The 18,699-nt window shown below is 37.7% G+C and overlaps 1 protein-coding gene across 5 annotated transcripts in view; it reads left to right on the forward strand.

Annotated features, from left to right (window-relative positions):
- Positions 1-531: 531 nt before the first annotated feature.
- The window catches only part of TUNAR (transmembrane neural differentiation associated intracellular calcium regulator), a 35,711-nt gene continuing 17,543 nt past the window's right edge, over positions 532-18,699 (forward strand). The window contains exons 1-3 of one of the 5 annotated variants that reach the window (XM_078853506.1): positions 532-594; positions 1,346-1,425; positions 9,426-9,717. In XM_078853506.1, coding sequence (XP_078709632.1) covers positions 9,679-9,717 — 39 coding nt within the window. In that variant the 5' untranslated portion in view covers positions 532-594; positions 1,346-1,425; positions 9,426-9,678. Of the gene's footprint in view, positions 687-1,345; positions 1,426-6,283; positions 6,369-9,425; positions 9,718-18,670; positions 18,698-18,699 lie in introns of those variants that run through there. The other 4 variants (XM_073350718.2, XM_078853508.1, XM_078853507.1 and 1 more) reach the window with 4 other exon arrangements.

The following is an 18,699-nucleotide window of genomic DNA, read 5'->3' on the forward strand; positions in this document are numbered from 1 at the left end:
TACTGTACTTTGCCAGAAGAGCCTGGCGGATCCAACAGATTTTTACTTTGTAAAACAGCTTTTGCTGTATTTGTACTTTTTTTTTCATCTCCCCCTGAGGAGTATTAACTCAAAGCAATCACAAGACACCATCCTTGCCTGCTGCTTCCTGGGCTGCTACTTGTATCTTCTTCATTCCTTACTGCTTCTCTAGCCATTTGAATCATCTTTTTTAATCTGCCTTCTGCTCCTAAAATGATAACCCTGTCATTTGGGAAAGGCTAAACATGTAAAAGCATTTTCATTTCTGTAGTATTCACTTTCATTTACTCTCTTCTTTCTGTTCAAGTCAAGCAGTGCAGAGTGCTGTATAAATAGCAAAGCCTGTAGTACATCCAGTTCTGAAGTATTTTTAAAATAAAGTATTGAAAAAAGAAGAGACAAACTGCAAGGAAAATGCCAAGCTGCTCCTGAGCCTGATGACGATGTACGTATTTTGTCTTGGTTACCTGAGCTTGAATGGATTACAATAGTATTCTAACAAGGCTGCAGGCATCATCAACAGCTCTCATCTACAGAAGAAGATAAGAGATGGAAGAATGTAATTATTTCCATGTAAGCTAAATTCCAGTAGCTGACTTCCATGAGAGGGAAAGCCCTGAAAACTTTGCTGTCTGAAATGTTTTAATCTCATATAAGACAAATAGGTATGTTTTAGAGGCTTCTGTTTTAGTGTGTGAATTTGAGTGGAAAAATGTGTCTGATACGGACGCAGCCTGTGTATTATTTGAATGCTTAAATATGCAGCAGTACTTTACATGTTGTCATCTTCTGTTGGTCAGGTTATAAATCCACTCTCTATAGGTTGTAAAATTTATTTTGCTATATTATTGTCTTCCATATTCAAGAATATTAAAAGAAACTCCTAATTAAAAAAGGTATTAAAGACCTGCGTGCTTTTGTATATTGTAATGAGTAGTTGTACTTGAAGTAGCGTTAGCTAGTGAAGAACCTGTGCCTAAATCTTTTTTCATCACATTTCTGCTTGTAGATTGGACCTTCCTAGCTGTTTGCCACACGGTTTGTTACTCTGATTAAAACAATGTTAATACATTTGATAGAATTGATAACCTATGTAGATGTGGCTTTCTGTTAAACTTCTCTTCAGATGCTTTTGATTGAATAGCTCTTCTGAGTAAACTGTTTTCTAAACTGAACTTTATTGTCACTTTAAATTTGACAGAAGTTCTGCGTCTTGTATTATGTTTCAGCTTGCAGAAATATTGTAGTAAGCAAAGGGTTTCCTAGCCCTTTATTGGGAATGTAACCAAGAAAGATAATTCTTTTTTCTTCTTCCCCTTGAAAGGTCAGCTCTTCTCTTTAAATATTGTCACTGAAGCTCTTCTAAAGGTGGGACATACAGTTTCTTGGCTTTCAACAGAAAAGGTATGTTATGTTTAAAATATATATCTTTTTGACTGTAAATCAATTGCTTGGTAAGTTTTCTCTTAATTAACATGGTTTCACTTTCATCTGAGAATATTTGCTAGCTTTAAAAGCAATTATTTTTATTAATGGGGAATGTCTAAAGATGGATTTCTTTTTGCAGGAGTGTCTACTAAACAAGGCAGTATTGGGTTGCATTATTAATATTCATACTTTTAAGAAGGCAGTAATTATGCTTGTTTGCAGAAAGCAATTAATTTAAACCGTGTTTTCCAATTTGCCTATGATAATTAAAACCAAGCATGCTGGCAGAGAACAATTATACATAAAAATCTATGAATAATTAGATGTATAATTGACAGAAGACAGGACTATTATCACTTTCTCCCCTGTATAATAATTTAGCATAAGAGCATGAGAAATAGCTCTCATTAAAATCTCAACTGCAGATTAATCCATGAAAGGGATTGAGATATTAAAACAGAAAGGATTTAAGATGTGCATACACTGTGGTCAAATAATTAAAGATAGAGAGACACTAAAGGACTCAGACTGAAAAGGAGGCAAAAGAGAATATTCAGAAAATAGGTGTGTATTTTTTTCTTCTTTCTTGTCCTTTTAAAAGAGAAAGGAAAACGTTAAGTGTCATGGGAGTGATTTTGTTTGTTTGTTGACTCTGAGTGGGCCACTGTTAATCCCTGCTCATTATTCATTTGTAAATCTTTGCAAATATTCATCAGTGGACTGATAAACAGCATGGTCTCAGAAGAGACAAACAAAGGACTCAAGTAAATTTTCACAACAACTCAAGTGTATTTGATATAAAGTTTAGTGATGGAGAATTTGTTCTGATGTCTTTCAGCAGAGGAATGCTCATAAGGGTGCCTTCACTCTTGGCAGAAAACAATTCTGCAGGCATTAACTAATTGCTTGATGAGGCTTGCTTTTATGAAGCAAAAGAAATAGACTAGTGCTGTGGAGGGTTTGGGGTTTTTTTGGTCTTGAAAAGGGAATTTTGGAAAGAAATAGTACTTTTAATAGCAATGATGAGAACAGATACTTTAAAAAAATTATCTTATACCAAATCTCTCAAAGTGCACTTTTTTTCTAGTAACACTTTCCTGCAATACACTTACCCCTTTATTCAAAGTCTTTAATAATCTTTAGGGAGTACCTTGGCTAACATGAGGTATTCAGCCCCACAAAGAATTTATAAAGCAGCAACCAAAAGTACTAGTATTGAGGTCCCAGTTTATCAATGAAAATTCCACTTGAGTGAATAATATGAATATATAATTTTCTTTTACTTATCCCAATACTTGGGGGATACCCCAGTGAAGGAAATTTCCCCTTTTTTTTCAAAAGACTGCTATTGCTTATAAATAAATATGAAAAAGAAACACTTTTTGCTTGTCTTTTATGCTTATGTTATTAAGCAGTAATATCATTTAATACACACGAGAGAGCGTAACTAAAATTTAATAGGACTAATTTAGCTGATGCCTGTCTAATCCTTCTTTAACATACTGTAATGTTTTTTGCCCAGTAGGTATATTGCCAATTCAGAAATAATGTGCACTCAGCAGCAGTAACTGTTGCTCTGCTTAGCTTACTTGAGAGCTTTTCTTTGCCTACTGTGAATATGCTTCTGTAGAAAAGGATTTCAGGCAGAGGAGCACCCTTGAGATTCAGTGAACTCATGCATTGCATGTCCTGTCTTATTACACAGCTGTACAGAAGTTTTTTTTTTCTGATGAGCTTCAGATATAAATAAAGAATGCACAAATACATCATTGCATTTCTTAGGCCATTCAAAGAATGGTATCTTAAACTCCTATTGTGTTTTAACATAAAAATTGGACCATTTTATGTAAGCAACATGAAATGCATTACTCGCTTTTTCTTCATTTGGTGTAACATGCCAACCACTTTGGTATGAAAACTAATATAACTAATAACAAAAGAGGGCCCAAATCTAGAAGTCAAATGGAGTTTTGCTGCTGACTTCCATGAAAGCAGTGTCAGACTCCTCCTTTTGATTCAGAAGTTTGATTCGGCGCTGCTGACCTAAAAAGATAAAATTCGTCTTTCTCTTGTTATAATAAATTGCATTTTAGCACAATATGTCACTTTTAAATCTGCCGGAATTGAAATTGAGGTGTTAGCAGTATTCCACTGATGTGGTTTGGAAGTGTTTTTGAAACAAGGATTTTCTTTTCAAAGAAGAAAACATTTATTCTATGTATTTACTGCATGCAATGTGCCTATAACACTAGTTAGATATTCTGATATCTATGTGCTGGGATACAGTTACTGTATAATACACTAAATTGTGCTCTCTGTCGCACCAGTGCAAATCTGGAGTATCTTCATTAAAGCAATGGGAAAATTGCGGTTTTATACTGGTTTAAGTGAGAGTAGAATGTGGCCCAAGAAGCCTGGTTCTGCTTCCAGTGTAAATCCAGAATGAGTTCACCAAAGTCAATGGAATTACACCAGTGTAAAGTCAATGTAAGTAAGATTAGAATCAGACCCATTACAACTATATTTTAGATTAAAGTGACAAATGTAAAAGTAAATCCATCAATTTACAGTCATGAGCTGGAGACCTTTTTTTTAAAGTCTTTTATTATACAAGTTACTTTTCAAGTTCCAGTGCAATAGTATTTACTTAAAGGAAACAAGAGCATGGATCTAAAAGTAGACACGGAAACTACAACCAATTCATGATGCTTTGCATTCTACCAGCCTGATTCTCCTCTAACTTGCACCAGTTTTTCCCTGATGTAACTACATTAATCTTGTTGTGCACTGGCATAAGTGAGAGAAGAATCTCACCTGTTACCATATGGAATGCAGATACAGATAAAAAGAATACAATAATAATGTGCTCATTTATTTGTAATAGTACTTGCTTTGTAAAAATCTTTTTTGTTAAATTTAAAGGTATAATGTAATATTTTATTGAACATATATTCCAAAGAAAGTCAGTTATTCTTTAGATTGTTGTGAAAACAGTGTATTACCCAGGTAAATATGATTATACATGTCTATTTTTTCAATATATTCTGAAGATTTAAAAAAAAAACGTAACTGTACTTTTTCACATGGTTAGAGATTGTCCTGTTAATTGCTAATTGCGCTCTGGAGAGGAAATCACTGAAACTCAAATATCTTAAACAGTATTTAAACTAAAAAGGCAAAAAATAAACTTGGTTGGTTTTACTGCAATAGACAGAATATTAATAGAGAAATGAGATTATCGAAAGGTCAGAGTTAGAAACATTTCCAGACAACTTCTTCTGATGTATGGATAACTTATTTCACATACTCTTCATTAAAATTCAGCATGTATTGTAAATTGCACATATTATTTAATACCTAATGATTTCCATGCATACGACACATCTTTTCAAATATTCTACAAATGAGATTGTTTTTAAACAGGAAATTCAGGGAGTGAAAAATGACAACTATTTTGGCAAGACTGTAATTTACAAGTGGCGATGGAATGGTCTCTTTAATGTATTTAAATTTGATAATAGTTAGAATGAAGTTTGATCTTTTGGTATTCTAGGAACTGCTGGTAGGGTCAAGCAAGAATGTGGCAGGGAAGTGGATGAAATTGGAGGAGTGGCTAGGGGTTACTATGCTCAGCTTTCTCCTGCCACTTGAATCATATTATGCATGAATGCCACTGGCATGCTGTTTGGAGGAAATATGGAGTGAAATTGTACCTCTCTGTGGATGGGGACCCAGTAATGATAACGGTTAGAACAAAAGTTAGGGGGTAGTAATGATGATATTGAAAGGATAGAAAGTGCGGGGAAAGATAAACTAGAAGAAAGTGGAACAGGAAGTGAAGCATATACTGTACCAGAGCTTCTCAGTGCATAATAATACATAGCATTATATCCAGTGACATTCAAGACCTATGCAGCACCTTTTTGAGGGCTGAAATGGAACTTAGATGGTTGTGCTGGCCCCTTGCATGGGGTTAAATTTTATCTGTAGTGCTTTGCATTTTCTAAATATTATACAGACATTAACACCTCTTGTCTTTTCTCACTGAGGTTTTTTCTAATAATTTTAAGTCTCCCGATTCTTGTGTGCCCAGTTGGAATCACCAGTTGTTGCCTTGTTTACTTTTATAGTTGTTTCATTGTATTGCTTTGTCCTTCTGCTGCCCTTCCTTGGCACTTTTGATGAAATTTGCCTCTGTGCAGAGAGGTAGCATACATTCCACCTGAACCCAGTTTCTTATAAAAAGAATGGATTTCATGGTATAGAATAAAATACAATGTAAGATCTACTGAAATACCAGCAGCATATTGCCATTCTTCCCAAAGGGCTCGCTGCCTGCAATAAAAACAGATAAATACATATTGTAACTGGGTAACAAATATGTGATGAAATGATAATAGAAAAATCACGACTGATAACTAATAGCTATTGCCAAGAATTATTATATACTCTGTATATATTGAGTTACTTTCATGCAAGCTCAGTGATTTATGTGCACAGAATAGTCAGGGAGACCTCCCCAGCTGTGTCTGTTCCCTGGATTGAAATCTTTAGGAATTTCCCAGACCCCTGGGCACATGTTTTCTCCTCCTCCTTATATATTTCTATATTTTTTTAACCTCACAATGTACTATTTGCCCAGTCTGTAGTTTTGAGACTTTAGCATGAGGTTTTCTATGGAACTTTATAAATCATTATACAAGCTCACAATAAAGATCAGTTTCCTTTTTTCTCTCACGCTCTGCCATCACTTCTCCATTGTCTCCTCTCCTCCTTCTGTATAAACTTTTGGTTTCTTTCAGAAAATCAAGTGGCATGCTAAGCAGGATCAGCACGATAGCATCCCTGTCTGGCAATGGGTCCAGTGGTTTTCCCTGGTTCTCATGCTCTTCCATTCTGTGGATCATTTTGTACGAGAGGTATTATCTCATGAAACTTCCTTTCACCTCTCAATGCATACACATGCACCCCTATATGCACATGCTACCAACCCTACTTCCTTTCCCACTGCACTGCCTGTATGTTCTTATGAACTTTTGGATTACCAGAAAGAGAACCTTGGGCAGTACATGGAAAACCCCTGCCCTATAGCACTGTAGCACTTTCATTGATGTGAGTATATATATCCAGGGGGTAAAGGCCAGGGAGCAATTTAAGAACATGTAGAAGTTTCAGAAAAAGTTAATGAATTATTTGCATCAGTCACCACCACAGAATATCTATGCTGTCAGACTTACTCTTATCTGGTAATAGAGATGAGGTACTATCAGAAATTGAGATGCCAAAAGAAGAGGTGCCGTGACAAATGAATAACGTGGAATTGATTATATAAATCAGTGGCCCTTAGGTGGAACACTGAATTCAGTTCTGATTACCCCCATTTCAAAAGCTGAAGCAGAGGGGGTTCAGAGAGAAGCAGAGAGAATTCTAAGAGGTATGGAAAAACTCCCAAAGTAATACATCAAGGCCCAGCATAACGGAGGATCCACCTCCCCCAGTCCACTAGCACAAACCTCACTGTTATTCATAGTGTGGCCTTGTACCCTCCTCCACCAGGTAGTCAGCACTTTATGCAGCACAAAACAGGATATATGTGGTAGCTTTTCAAAAGGGAGTTTTATGTGTCCATTTATGTGGCTGCATGTTCACATAGTACTTAAGACCCTGCTCTTCCTAATGGTGGCACTTGAACTGAAATAAATAGTTGATCTAGTTTATATCTTTGATAACCATCACATGTAACACATCTGGTTTAGGATTTGATGGGGCTTATAAAGCCTGTAAGAATGGGCCAAGTCATGAGGCCATTTCACTTTTTCTCAGTCCTTACTCAGACAGTGGAAGTTTACCTAAGTAAGGCATGAGTAAGGACCTCAGACTTTATCCAATGTGACTGTTCAATACATTTGTTTGTAGCCATTTTTTAAATCATTGCATGGTTCTTCATTGGTCTATGTGGCCCTAATCTAAAGGTGATTGAAATCAATGGAAAGACTCCCATGATTTCAATGGGCTCTAATCAGGCTCTGTCTAGTTGCCTCTGATTATTTGTATAGTATTTGTCACCCTAGTATTGCTGTGCCTTCTATCTCATACTCTTCAGTCTCATGCCAAATTTTAGCCTTCCTTATTAAGGACCCAATCCTGCAGCCACATTGAAAACAATGGTAACTCTTCCAAAGGAGCAGCTGCCGGAATGACCCCTAAATGGCAACTTTCTATAGCTCATCATTGAATTATCCAGTATTGCTGACTTAATGCTCAAAAATGATTGGGAAAGCATTTGTGCTGTTTTAAAAACTACAAGTGAGTTAGCTCATGAAATTTTGATCAAATTAACCAGAAGATCGAATAAACCAGTGACGGAATTAAGTTGTATAGCTCTGAAATGCATACTGTTGGAAATATATCCAGAGAACTGCAAACTCTATCTTAATTTACAAGCTCTTCTGGTCAGAGACTGTCTGTCTCTGTGTTTGGAAAGAGTGGTGTAAATGTACCATACAGGAGCTGTGATTGGACATTACAATACTGTCCAATGAATGTGATTGCAAGAGGATGGCTTCAGCAGTCACTGCTTGGTGGATGGTCATTAGTATAGTGTATTTCAAACCTGCATGCAACTATAATTACAAAAGTTGCTCATTGCTTTAACTACATGTTTTGCAACATGCATATGGAGCCAGAGGATTAATTCAGCTTCGCTTTTCAGTGGAGTGCTGTAATTTAGCTACTCCTTTGTCCCTCACACCTCAGTTCATCCATTTCTCCCTGTGCATGGGTCGGTTTTCCTTTGCCACGCCAGCCCTCCTGACCTAGAGTGCTCCAGTCCACTGCAGCCCCTCTTGGGATTGTAGAGCCAGAGGAATTCCCTTTTACAGCAGCAGCAGCAGCATTGTCAGCATGAAGCAGGGCTATTCAGCTGAGTCCTGTCAGTGCAGCATGAGAGGGAGGAGGGCAACCCACATCCCCTCCCCTCTGCATTAATGTGGGCTTTTTCCTTTCCAGTGCAAAAATTTGCCAAGGTTTCCTGCAGGGAAACTGAACATACAATTGCGGAGAGGTGGAGGTAGGAGGGAGACAGAAACCATACCCTCTGGATCTTCCTCTTCTCAGTGCTGCTACTGCTGAGGCTGTGGTGAAGGTGTCAGTGTGACTCTCTAAGGTGCCACAAGTACTCCTTCCCAAGAGTTAGTTGCTCAGCAACTAGAATCAATTAATACGCTTTGCAGAAGGTACAGGGGAAGCCCAAGCTGCTGCCAAGGAGAAGGTGGGAGGCTCAGGATGGTTCAGGATCCCACTCAACTCCCCCCCGCCCCACCCATCTTCCCTTAGCCATTGTCCTTTATCCATTCTCCTTTCCCTACTAGGGTGACCAGATGTCCTGATTTTATAGGGACAGTCCCAATTTTGGGGGCTTTTTCTTATATAGGCACCTATTACTCCCCACCCCGTCCCGATTTTTTACACTTGCTATCTGGTCACCCTACTCCCTATAGTAATTTAGTGTATGCGTATCCATGGAACTTCAGACACGATATCTCTTAAACTCTCCTCTTCTTTAGGGGCTTCGCTTTTATACTTAATGTATTCTTTTATTTACTTACTTATTTTTGCCAAGGGTTCTCCAAAGCTAATGTAGAATTTCTAATGTCCACACTAGTTGGGAAAGAAAACGGATGGCTGATGTCTTGGTAAGATGGTTTCAAAGATTCCTTAAGATTACAAGGGTTGTTTGGTAGTGCAGCAATAATGAATATGCACCATGTGGGAATTAGGAAAGTTTGGTTTTGATTGGTTTGGTTTATTATATAGTAACCCGCTCTCCCTACATGATCATATTGTTTACTGTGAACATATATAGAGAGAGGGAGAATACATTATTTTTTTCTTCGCATAGTAATTTTAGGGCCTCAGTAAGGTGTTTTCTTTTTTTCCCTCCCCCTTTCCCTTTCTTTCTTTGATTTTCTTTGGAGTCCCTCTGACACCATGTATCTGGGAATGAAGAACTTCTCAGAGCTGATTGGAAATGGCATTGCTGCACTGAAACTTAACTGGAGGAAATACATCTCCCGAAGAAGAAAATATAATGCACTTTAAGGATCTGACTTCTGGTGAAAAATTCAAGCCTAGAGAAAACTTGTCCGCTTTATTAAGAAGAATGGGTTGGACAATCTTCTTCAATTCCAAAAGATATCTGTATGCCATGCTGAGCTTAATCTCTGCAGCATGCTCTCTGCTTCTCTTCTCCTCCTGATGCACTGCATGGTAAGGCCTTTTCTTTCCTTACCAATAACATTCTTGGTATGCTGAGAGTTAAAAACAAAAAAGGGAAAAAAAAACAATCAAAAGAATGTTTTATAACCTGGTTGTTTTCAGGACTAGGGATCCTGATCACTACTGCAGTTCTCACTGATATTTTCTTTCTTACGTCTGTGTGTGTGTGTGTTGTCAATTGTGCATTGAGATGGGTTTCAAGAAATGTGTTTGTCTGTAAAAATTTGCAGACTAAAGTTGCCGTTTAAGAGTCTTTCTTTACATTTTTCTAGAGGTGTAGGGGTGTTTGTATAGGGTGAAATAGGCCATATCTTTCCAGTACTTGAGCTGTTTGACCATACAGTACTGACATCTAGAAGACAAAAACAGAAGGTTAAAAGAAAAAAAACCCAACAACCATATGACCAGTTTCTAACAAGTATTAGTTAAGTAAATAAAAGCTATAGCAGGGTTTTGAAACAAATGCCATTTTTTAAATGCAAGACTGTAGAGATGATAGATTCTCCTCATTTTGTTCCCTGTGGGCAAAGAAATGTGAAGTGCACAATTGTGCATATACAGATGCTGGGATTAACATATGGGGTGTGTGGAAATGCTGTGCTTTTACACATTTCAGAAGGTTAAAATAAGCTGTTTGACTCATCCTATAAAATTACTGTTGAAAAATTAATTAATAGAAAAGTTCTATGTGCAAATTATTTCATAGGAAATTATTTTTGTCATGTGTTAATGAGATTGTCCAAGGTGATTGCAAATGGGAACATTGCTTCTTACGAGGCTGTTATGAGACTTTGTTCATCTACAATTGCAAAGTGCTTTGAGATCCTTAGGTGGAAGGTGTTAGAAGACTGCATGGTGGTGCTAGTAATCAGGTATTTGACCTGCTAATAATGCTACAGTCAGGAAATCTCCAAACAGAGCAGAAATCACAATCCCTGGGAAGGGAAGTACAGTTCAGTTCTTCACAAAACACAATTCCCTTGGATCTTCGTTCTGAAAATCAGGACAAGATTAAGAGGTGAAAGTACTCAGGGGCATGTTATTTCCCTGAAGGATGTTGTGTGAGTAGGGAACATGCTCAGTCCTTCTCCACACTGGTTGGCCACTGAGGTTTGGGAAAGACGGAGTGGCCACATCTTGAGAAGTGAACTGTAAAAAGGATCTCATGCTGCTCTCATTTAAATCAATGGCAAAAAAACAAGTAGGATCGGACCATTAGTGGATGTGCTTGGCAGATTTCATGTGATTCAACTATATAAACTGCAATGGAGGGTGATGGTTTCCTAGCAACAGCTCTAAAAGTCAGAAAGGCTCCAAAGAGCCAGGCCAGGTCAGATTGGACCCTAGGCCAAATGATGCCAGGATAGTTATGAACAAGGCTGAAGACTTAAAAATCTGACAGATTTGCCAAGTCTCACCAGTACAGAGGAAGTTCTCCCTTCTTCATTTGGGATCAAATTTTAAGGCAGATCTTAACACACCTCACTCTTTTATGATGAAGAATTTTACAAGGTGTGTTTCAGGGAGACCCTGCAACTATCACTCATTCAAATATTCACAACTGGAGGTAGCCCAGATCATCAGAGCACATTCCTGAAGGCTGACAGTACTCAAGAGAACTTACACTGATTGCAGAATCAAGGCTTGGGCCCCAAATATACACATACAATTAAGTGGATAGGGGTCATAACTAAGAAATCATTTAAAACATGATTGTTTAAAACAATCATTTTACATGCTTACAGGAATATGTACTGCTAGTATAATTATTATAAAACAAACAATTATTACTTGGTTCTAACTAGGACGGAGTGGGACATTTCCAGAATACAAAGAGTACAATAAAAAGTTGGTATTCAGTTATGCTGTAAAAATTTGGGGGCAAAATCAACCTTTAAAATGTATTATATACCAAATGTCAACACTTTAGCAGGACTATTTTTTTTATTCCTAAAATAACGATAATACATATAATTAACAAGGCTAGGTTTGATCATATTGTATTTGTAGTTGTAAGGACATGCACTACTTTGACTCAGAAGCTTTTGTACATAATACCAAAATCTTCGTTGTCATTTTTTCTGAAGTTCTGATATCAGTTTGTGTTTGTTACTGAGATTTAGAACACACTGTCTACCATGCCATTTTATCCATTTACTGTAAGGTAATTGCACAGGGGCTGTATTTAGCTTCCCATCTCACTATGTATTCTAAAGTTGATGAAATCTAGAATCTTAAATAATATGGGTCTGATTCTGCAAAGACAACTTCAGTTAACTATGCATGTAACTGATTCCATGGGCTACTCATTGGACGTAAGCTTGCAGAACTGGACCCTGCATTAATGAGATGATCCCATATGTTAGAACTAGGGTGAGCAGATGTCCTGATTTTATAGGGACAGTCCCAATTTTTGGGTCTCTTTCTTATATAGGCTCCTATTATCCCCTACCCCTGTCCCGATTTTTCACACTTGCTGTCTGGTCACCCTAGTTGGAACTATTTTGTGTACTTACTGCGTCTGTTATATTCAAGAAGTCTATTCTTAATAATACAACAAATATATGACTTCTATGTATGGAATGCCTTTCCCAGACCAGGTCATCCCCACAGTCCTCAATCAAGTCCCTCCACAAAGCTGACAAAAAATAATGAGGCTATGACTTACTTTTGTATGACGAGGAAAAAAGATGCATGCAAAGTTATCCCATCCTCTGGATTAGAAAACTGTAATTTTCATTCCACCATAAATTATGATATTTTGACATGTGTTTGTCCCAAATCAGAACAAAGAGTTTTTTGCAGGGAAGGACTATCTTTAGTTTTTTGCACTGTACACCACCGAGTACCTCATCTGCATTAAAGAAATATTAATGATACTGAGTAGCAGTCAATATCTATTTTAGGTCTGTGGGAGACAGACATTATTGTTACCATTAATTATTTTTATTATAGTAGTGCCTAGAGTCTCCAGTCAAGTGTAGGGTCCCATCATGCTAAGAGCTCTACAAACACACAGTAAGAAACAGTCCCTACAGCAAAGAATTTACAGGCTTAAATAGACAAGACAAACAAAGGGTGAGAGAAAGGAAGTATCACCACAAGACCATCCCTTCTTTCATTAATTTTCCTCTCAATGATTTGCATTCAGACTTTTAGATTAATAATTGCAGTGTTTTTTTTAGGTAGCAGATATGAAAGGGATTTGCTGATATATACTTTTAGTGTTGGAATAAATATCTCCCAGTTATTTTAGATCTCTCCTAAAGCATTCCTTTTAAATATAAACACTAGTTCTGTAATTGATTTACTATATATGGGAGTTAGGTCCTAGATTCAGTGGAGAATTTGCAAATAGAAAAATCCTATGTGGGCTTTACAAGCATGGGGGGGGGTAGCAGTGATTATGGGGGGTGAGAGAGAGGAGAAACATCCAGTTGTGAAATTAAAAGACTGCCCATTTATTATCAGGAATTTGTACAGGGCATTATTAATACAGTATTTGTGCAAAAATGGTGGCACAGATAATATGGCAAATAAGAGATAAAAACATAATAACCCCAGTGATACTCCTCTATCCAAGGTAATCTTTCAGATTTTTTTTCCTTTATCAAAAGGAAAAAAATAAATGGTGAGACTAAAAACAACTTGATGGCAAAAATACATCAGAGACTGAAGAAGAACCACTTTGTTGTCTTAATACCATGCAATAAAAATATTTTATGTGGTGGGAAAAGTTCTCTGTAAATATGTCAGAGCTTTGGAAATAATTCCACAGCCATATATCCCTGAAAGCATAAAGGCATGTGCCTACCGGAGTGAATGGGGATACAGCTCCATGTGTGACTCAGCTACAGAAGATGGAGAATGTTATTCTTATCCACATTAACTAGACATGAATGAATTAGGAGAGGGCAAGTTAATTAAAACTAACTTTCTAGCTGGAAATCACATGCATTGAATGTATGTGAGTATTTTGTTCCTGAGAAGTGTTAAGTAGAGGTATGGAAACATGCACTGACAGGACAATCACAGTCTTTTGCCATTCCTGATTAGTTTACTGTGGAAGAGAATATAAAGGAATGTCTGAATCCAGAATGCTCCTTTTAAGAGTCTGATTATACAGCAGAGCAGAGATATATGATCCAAAATATTATTCTCTGTGTTTAATGCATGGAGCTCAGGGCTGAAAATAAGGATACTGGTATTCTGGTCTCACCTTGAATAGTGCCATGCCATGTCACCTTGGGCCAGTCACTTAATATTGCCTCAGTTTCCCCATCTATAAAATGGAGATAATATTACTTACCATAATTATCCTAACAGGAGTTATGAAAGACCTATCCAGTTAAATTTTGTCAAATATTCAGAAGTCCTTGGATATAAGGTTCTGTAAAAGTACTAAGTATTAACATTCAGCCCAGTTGATGGAAATAGGACCAAACTTGAGCAGTTGAGGTACAAGGTGGATGTTAAGTGGGATAAGAAAAAGAAATCTGAAGAACAACCGACAATCGAGACAAATAATAAGATCTTATTTAAGAAGATCAGAAGTTAGGAGGCCTGTAGAAAAGCTGGTGGACCACTAGGTTTTAAAGATAATAAAAGGTTGCAGAGAAGTTAAATAATTAATCTTTACCACAGAGCAGGATGGAGAAATACCTGTCCCAGGATTACTCCTTAAAGACAGGTTTCAGAGTAACAGCCATGTTAGTCTGTATTCGCAAAAAGAAAAGGAGTACTTTTGGCATCTGATGAAGTGAGCTGTAGCTCACGAAAGCTTATGCTCAAATAAATTGGTTAGTCTCTAAGGTGCCACAAGTACTCCTTTTATTTTTCCTTAAAGACAAAGCACATAGATAAGTCTGATATGAGAGGGGGCCACACCAGCATGACCTTTGTAAATGTAAATCATGCCTCTATAACTGGATGCATGCCTAAGTCAGTAAAGAAAATGATGTATTGTGCATTCTTAATACTTCTGACACTTTTAATCATATTCAATAGTACCTTATTTCACAAGTCATCCCATAAAAATCAGTGGGACTGTTTGTGGAGTAAAGTGCTACTAACCCAGAGTAAAAGTATCAGAAACTGTCCCTGATGAAAAATTGTATCAGGACCAAGTTTGATGCTTGAAAACAAAACCACATTTAAGTTTGTGGAATGCAAATGTCAAGACAGTGTATCTTAAAGTCTGATTCATGTATTTTTTTCATGTGTACCTAAATTAAAAAATACTTAATGGATTTTGTTCAAATTTTCAGAGTAGCCCTGGGATGCAAAGCCAAACATAGTTAAATTCCCTGCAGGAGCAGATTTTGAGAGCATTTCTTAAAACATACAAAAAATAATGGCTTTTAATGGAATACCCAGCTTGAACTTTATTATATTGTTGCTTCCATGATGCTAAAAATAAACACATCCTGTTCCCTATCCTGTTATATTGAAGATCAAAACAGTAGCCAAAAGGTCATCCATTCCACTGCTGTCCTTTCTATTTTGTTTCCATGCACCGATGTTTTCAAGGCTAGGACATGCCATATTAAAGGGTGGGCATTGCATCAAAGCGCAATATGGCTTGGTACAGATGGATGCATTCTTTAAACACTGAAACATTTGACAGTGTACACTGTAACTGCTCCTTTGGACTATTATGTGTCATTACACAAAGTAAAACTATTTCCCCCTGTTTATTTTTTCCCTCTACTGTTCCTCATGTGTTCTTGTCAACTGCTGGAAATGGCCCACCTTGATTATCACTACAAAAGGTTTTTTTCTCTCCTGCTGGTAATAGCTCACCTTAACTGATCACTCTTGTGATAGTGTGTATGGTAACACCCATTGTTTCATGTTCTCTGTGTATATAAAATCTTTCTACTATATTTTCCACTGCATAAATCCGATGAAGTGGGCTGTAGCCCATGAAAGCTTATGCTCAAATATATTTGTTAGTCTCTAAGGTGCCACAAATACTCCTGTTCTTTTTGTGGATCCAGACTAACACAGCTGCTACTCTGAAACCTGTCATTATAAAGTATTGTTACTTCAATACATAATATGAAATTGTTAACCGCATCTTTGACATGTGTTATAACTACAGGATATCTTGTCATTGGAAACACCCCGTAAGATGAATAGTGTTAGTGACTTAGTGCAGTTGAGCTTATGGAAGTAGACTTGGTCAGTCCTATCTGATTCTACTTATGAGGTACCAAAAATCCTGCATCTGGCTATGCATTGTATTATTAGCTGGTTTCCTTTCCCAAAGGGAATTTTCCCTCTGTGATTAATTCTGTAATGCATTTTTTGATTCAGTGGACTAATTAAAGTCCTCATTGACTTCAGTAGTGTTGCACCTGTGCACAGAGAACAGCATTTAGGCCAGTATATTTCGTGTAAGATGATGGCTATTCGTTTTAACGATGAAAATATAGAAGTGGAGCAGTGAAACGAGCAGAGATGTCTTGAACACCTGTATTTGATTGATTCAGTCAGAGTGAAATTCATCCGGGTACAGTGAAACTATGCAAAGCCCCTGTCACTTAAGCCCTATTGTGGGATTGTGCAGGAGGGGGAAGGGGGTTACGTGTGTGGTAGGCAGACCATCCTGCATGTGAAGGCTTCCACACCCTGTGTGCCATGTTGGTGGTTTCCACACTACTCTGATTGGCACAGTTAGGATAGACTGGGGAGAGCCCATAGGATCTGCACTTTTGTAGTCCCAGTGTCCCAGATTCACTGAATAGAGATCTTGGCAGTTCTGCAACTGCAATTCTACCACATAGTTTTCTTTCCCATGGCCTGGAGGTAGCAGGATGAATTCCATTCCCTCCTCTGCTTATGTTACTTTTATAGGAGCTGAGGTGCTCAGCATTTCTGAAAGTCAGTCAACCTGTGGAACTCCTTGCTTGAGGAGGTTGTGAAAGCTAGGACTATAACAGGGTTTAAAAGAGAACTGGATACATTCATGGAGGTTAAGTCCATTAATGGCTATTAGCCAGGATGGGTAAGGAATGGTGTCCCTAGCCTGTTTGTCAGAGGGTGGAGATGGATGGCAGGAGAGAGATCACTTGATCATTACCTGTTAGGTTCACTCCCTCTGGGTCACCTGGCATTGGCCACTGTCGATAGACGGGATACTGGGATGGATGGACCTTTGGTCTGACCCAGTATGGCCATTCTTATGTTCTTATGTTATGTCAGGCTACCAACCTCTATGTAAGTCAGTTTCCTCATCTGTAAAATGGGGCTAATAAATCTTATTGACATGTCCCAAACTGAGGCTTAGTCGGTTAATGCTTGTAAAAAATGCTAAGTATCATGATAAAGGGTCAGGCCCTGCATCACTTGATGGCTCTTTCTCCAGTAGGGGACAAGACGTTGCATGTTGTTTACTGACATAGCTTTGTTGGCTTCAGTGGAGTTATGCCATCTTACACCAGCTGAGGATCTGGCCCTAACTCCTTAGTTTATCTATAGCAGATGCAGTGCAAATAAGCAACGATGCTATTTCTTTCACATAGTATATACTAAAAACTGTATGTAGATTTATGTTATTGTTAGTCTGTGCTATAAGAGGAAGCCTGCTATTTTCTGCTAGAGAAGAATGTTGTCAAAACAGCTTGTCCCTACAAATAACTGTTTTTGTCTATACAAAAAGGTTTGTCTCAAAAGTTAATCACTCTATACAACTTGATACTCACTACAATGCTTCAGGTTTAAAGTAACATTCCCAGTGTGAAGGAACTTTCTAAGTAGGTTTTAATCATAATGCCTTTGATTTTCACTAGTTAGCATGTGTCTCTAGCTGACTCGTGCCATTGAGCTTCATGTGGAGAACAAAGTAGGTTGAGGGAAGGAATTCAATCTCCCACCTTCTCTCTGTCTGTGGGCAGGAAGCCTGTGGACTAGGATACCAGCTATTCCCTCTTCAGGCTCTATATGCAGGGATTTAAAACTGCCGTGTTGGACTTCAGTGGGAGTTTCACTGAGTGACTGGCCCAAGTATAACTCCTGACTCAGTGGTAGATCTGTGATTAAAAACTCAGGTTGCTTCTCGTCTTGTGCTCAGCACACTGAACCACAATTATTATTATTAGTTACTTCTATAACACTAGCACCAACTGAGATTGGAGCCCCACCATGGTAGGCACTGTACAAACACACAGTAAGAAAACCCCCTGCCCTGAAGAGCTTACTGTCTAAATAAATGCCACCTCCATAAAAAATACTAGATCCAACTAAGCAAATTAATAACCAGGTTTTTAAAAAGGCGGGCAACAAGACAAGCAACCGCAGGATTCACTGGCTGTGCTTATTAACATTTAATAAATATCATGTCCAGTCATTATCCTTAGCATGAATTACACATTGATATATATCTATATCTATATCTATATCTATATATATATCTATATATATATATATTTTGGTGAAAATGTTTGTCTCATTCATTCTCTGTGATGCTTCTCTTGGCACATGTTTCCTGCTTTTTTGTGACGAGGTTCACTGTTGTCTCTGCAAGAATAGGTGTAGTGGTTCTATAATCTGTAATCAGGAACGTAGGTGGAGGGATGAAGCTGGGGAAAGGCTCTAAGCAGAAGCTGAATACTGAATCAGAGAGGGAGAGATTGTAACTTTCGAGATATTACTGTTTTCTTTATACTTATGAAGTTATTTGTTTAGTTTTAGAAGAAAGGGACTCTTTCTATGACTCTTACTATTGTCACACGACACTCTCCTCTGTGCTATCATACAAAGTGATTCAATGTTAGGGCCTTTTCCACAGGACTAACAAATTTAAGCTGAAAATTTTGGTGGATATTTTTAAATTTAAAAATAAGTCATTTCTTGTTTTTGGTGTAATCTCTGATCTCAGTGACTTCTGCTTGTAGGGCCTGAGCCAATTCCCATTGGAGTCAATGAGAACTTTGCCTCTAGTTTCAACAACAACTGGATCAGGCTTCTGGT

Source organism: Lepidochelys kempii, chromosome 6 (assembly GCF_965140285.1).
Source record: "Lepidochelys kempii isolate rLepKem1 chromosome 6, rLepKem1.hap1, whole genome shotgun sequence".
NCBI classification, from domain to species: Eukaryota; Metazoa; Chordata; order Testudines; family Cheloniidae; genus Lepidochelys; species Lepidochelys kempii.